This window comes from Rhincodon typus, chromosome 19, assembly GCF_021869965.1.
Source record: "Rhincodon typus isolate 14 chromosome 19, sRhiTyp1.1, whole genome shotgun sequence".
NCBI classification, from domain to species: Eukaryota; Metazoa; Chordata; class Chondrichthyes; order Orectolobiformes; family Rhincodontidae; genus Rhincodon; species Rhincodon typus.
This window is the reverse complement of record NC_063350.1, coordinates 10,799,077-10,802,053: the sequence shown is the minus strand read 5'-3', so window position 1 is coordinate 10,802,053 and position 2,977 is coordinate 10,799,077. Positions and strand designations below refer to the sequence as shown.

The 2,977-nt window shown below is 42.7% G+C and overlaps 1 protein-coding gene across 1 annotated transcript in view; it reads left to right on the top strand.

Annotated features, from left to right (window-relative positions):
- LOC125485498 (ER degradation-enhancing alpha-mannosidase-like protein 2) overlaps positions 1 to 2,662 on the top strand; it is a 17,232-nt gene extending 14,570 nt beyond the window's left edge. Inside the window, exon 5 of the mRNA XM_048608533.1 lies at positions 2,508 to 2,662. Coding sequence (XP_048464490.1) covers positions 2,508 to 2,662 — 155 coding nt within the window. The remainder of the gene's footprint in view (positions 1 to 2,507) is intronic.
- The last annotated feature ends 315 nt before the right edge of the window (positions 2,663 to 2,977 follow it).

Sequence of the window (2,977 nt, the reverse complement as noted above, 5' to 3'; positions counted from 1 at the left end):
GGATAATGCTGGGTCTAGACCTGAAACGTTAGCTTTCCTGCTCCTCTGATACTACTTGACCTGCTGCGTTCATCCAGCTCTACACCTTGTTATCTCAGGTTCTCCAGCATCGGCAGTTCCTACTATCTCTGGATAATGCTGGAGGAGCTCAGCAGGTCTGGCAGTATCTATGGAAACAGGAACAGAGTTAACATTCTGAGTGCAGTGTGACTCTTCAGCGGAACTGGTACCTGCATTATTGTGGGTTTGGATTCACGTGTAGGCCAGACCAGGTAAGGACCACCAGTTTCCTTCCTTAAAAGATAATAGTCAACCAGGTTCATTTTTGACAACTAAAACTGTCATTGGTCGCCATTACAATGGCTAGCTTTATGTTGCTGATTTATCATTAATTGAATTAAATTCTGGTAGCTGCCATGGAGGGATTCGAACCTACACCTCCCAGGGAATTAGGCTGGGTCTCTGGATTACTAGTGCACTGATGTTACCACAATGTTACATCTCCACCTCATTGCCTGCCCTATTAATGCAGAAGATCGATCATTACCTTTTTGAATGGTAGCAGACCTGAGGAACTGCATGAGTTCCATTTTTTAACGTTCTCATGTTCTACACTAGGAGCTCCTTTATTCTTTATCCCTTGTGGTAAGTGGCCTGAGCATACCAAAGCTGAGATTAGCTGAAAACAAGCTGTTATGGTCGGAAGGATCCTGGTACTTTCGTGGCAACCTGCACCCACACACACACACACAGTGTCATCCCTTTCTGTAGTTGAGGAATGCTGTCGAAATACCTGATATGCCACCTGCATGCCAGTTGGGTGCCCCTGCCAACGTACCATACACTCAGATGGGTTTAAACACAATATGGGGAGGCAATGGCCTAGTGGTATTATTGCTGGACTGTTAAGCCAGAGACCTAGCCAACATTCTGGGGACCAGCATTCGAATCCTGCCATGGCAGATGGTGGAATTTGAATTCAATAAATATCTAGAATTAAGAATCTAATGACGACCATGAATCCATTGTCGATTGTCAGGAAAACCCATCTGGTTCACTAATGTCCTTTAGGGAAGGAAACTGCCATCCTTACCTGGTCTGGCCTACATGTGACTCCAGACCCACAGCAATGTGGTTGACTCTTAATTGCCCTCTGGGCAATTAGGGATGGGCAATAAATGCAGGCCTAGCCAGCGACACCCTCATCCCATGAATAAAGAAACAAAAACTATGGACGTGATTGCTTCCTGAGACATGGGAATAGAAGTAGCCCATTTGACCTATTCTATCCACTTTGCCATTCAATGAGATCATGGCTGATCAGATAACCATCAACTTCACTTTCCTGCCTTTTACCCCTTAACCCTTGATTCCCTTCTTGATTAAAAATTTATCTCCTCAATGAGACAGCCTCAATAGCCCTCTATGGTAAAGAATTCCACACATTCCTTCAGGGAGAAGAAATTCCTCATCATCCCTCTGGTCCTAGACTTTCCCACAAAGGGGAATGACCTTTATGCACCTACCCTGTCAGATTCCCCGATACAAATATTTAATATTATCGTCCAAGTTCTGTGCCCTTAGCCCAGCATGGGTACTCATCATATTTCCTCAGATATAAGCAGACCTCAGTGGATAAAGCAAGGTCAGCCACCTGGCATCATGTATCAGCACTTTGAGTGATTTATTTTTGTTGATTCAGCCCACACTTTTATGGGGAAGGGTGGGCACTGGAGCTGGCATCAAAGGTGCTGAGGCCGTGACACCAGTAGAGGCACAGCAGGCTTGCTGTACATTGGGCACTTGGCAGTTTTTCTAAAAGAGTTGTATTTTATTTTTGATCATCCAAGACCCACCTTTAAAAGCTGTAAATCTGGCTGATTTTGCTTTACCATACATCCCATCGTACACCTGGTGTTCCCTATGGTTTCCTATATTTCCAGTGCAATTTATTCCCCAGTGTCAATTCCTAGTTCGTGTTCCATCATTTTAAAAATGCATCAGAGTAAAATTAAACAAGAGGAAATGTAGTCCCTAGTGTGTGGGGTATTCTATAGATCTGTTGCAAGCTGTTGCAAGTGGACTGCAAATTAACAACATAAGCAAAAATTGCAGGAACAGCTCAGCAGGTCTGGCTGCATCCGTGCACAGAGAAACAGAATATACGTTCGGGTCGAGTGACCCTTCCACAGAACGAATTAACATTGCAAATAAATGAGGTAAGATTACTCCTTCGGTTTCTCACACTCACTTGCTGTCTGTTGCGGATGAACATTCCGAACGAAGTTCACACTTCTGCATTAATTCCTAGCAGTGAGCCACTAACAGAGGACACCAGGTCAGCCATAGTGTCTTCAGAGCCACCATTCTTGCACTGATCCAGGGTCACTTTGAAACCATTGCACGAGAAGCTGGCCAGATCGAATGAGACACTGCAGGGGGTTTCTTGCTAATTGGGTCCATTAATAAGCTTTTGAGAAGGCTCTTCAAATTATTCCTCTTTTCAGACAAAAGGCCAGCTTTTGAAAACTATGTTAATATTTTTAAAGCCCGGCAACTGTTCATCGGTGTAAAAGCCAAATTATTGCGAATAGCTTTACAAAGTGCATCATTTAACATCATGTTGCTAATTGGAACTCATGGATTAGATGCTCAGATATGAAATGTTTTAATGTGTGTTTGTTTTAAATTTATTTCCAACTATATTAATAAAACTGCACTAGGTATCGACTCGTATATACCAAGGAATATATATCAAATGTAAATTTTCTTTTAAGAGATAGATAAGCTCTAAAATACCGTCAAACCGTGCTGGTTCATGGCAGATTTTACGATATGTAAATAAGTTTTGAACGGAAACTTGGGCCAAAAAAAACACTTCTGAAAACAGGAGCAATTTTAAGCACAGTGTGCACCAGATGTTGAAACAAGTGGAAACTCTTGGTCATATTCAGCCTTTAACACCATTAGCAGGTCA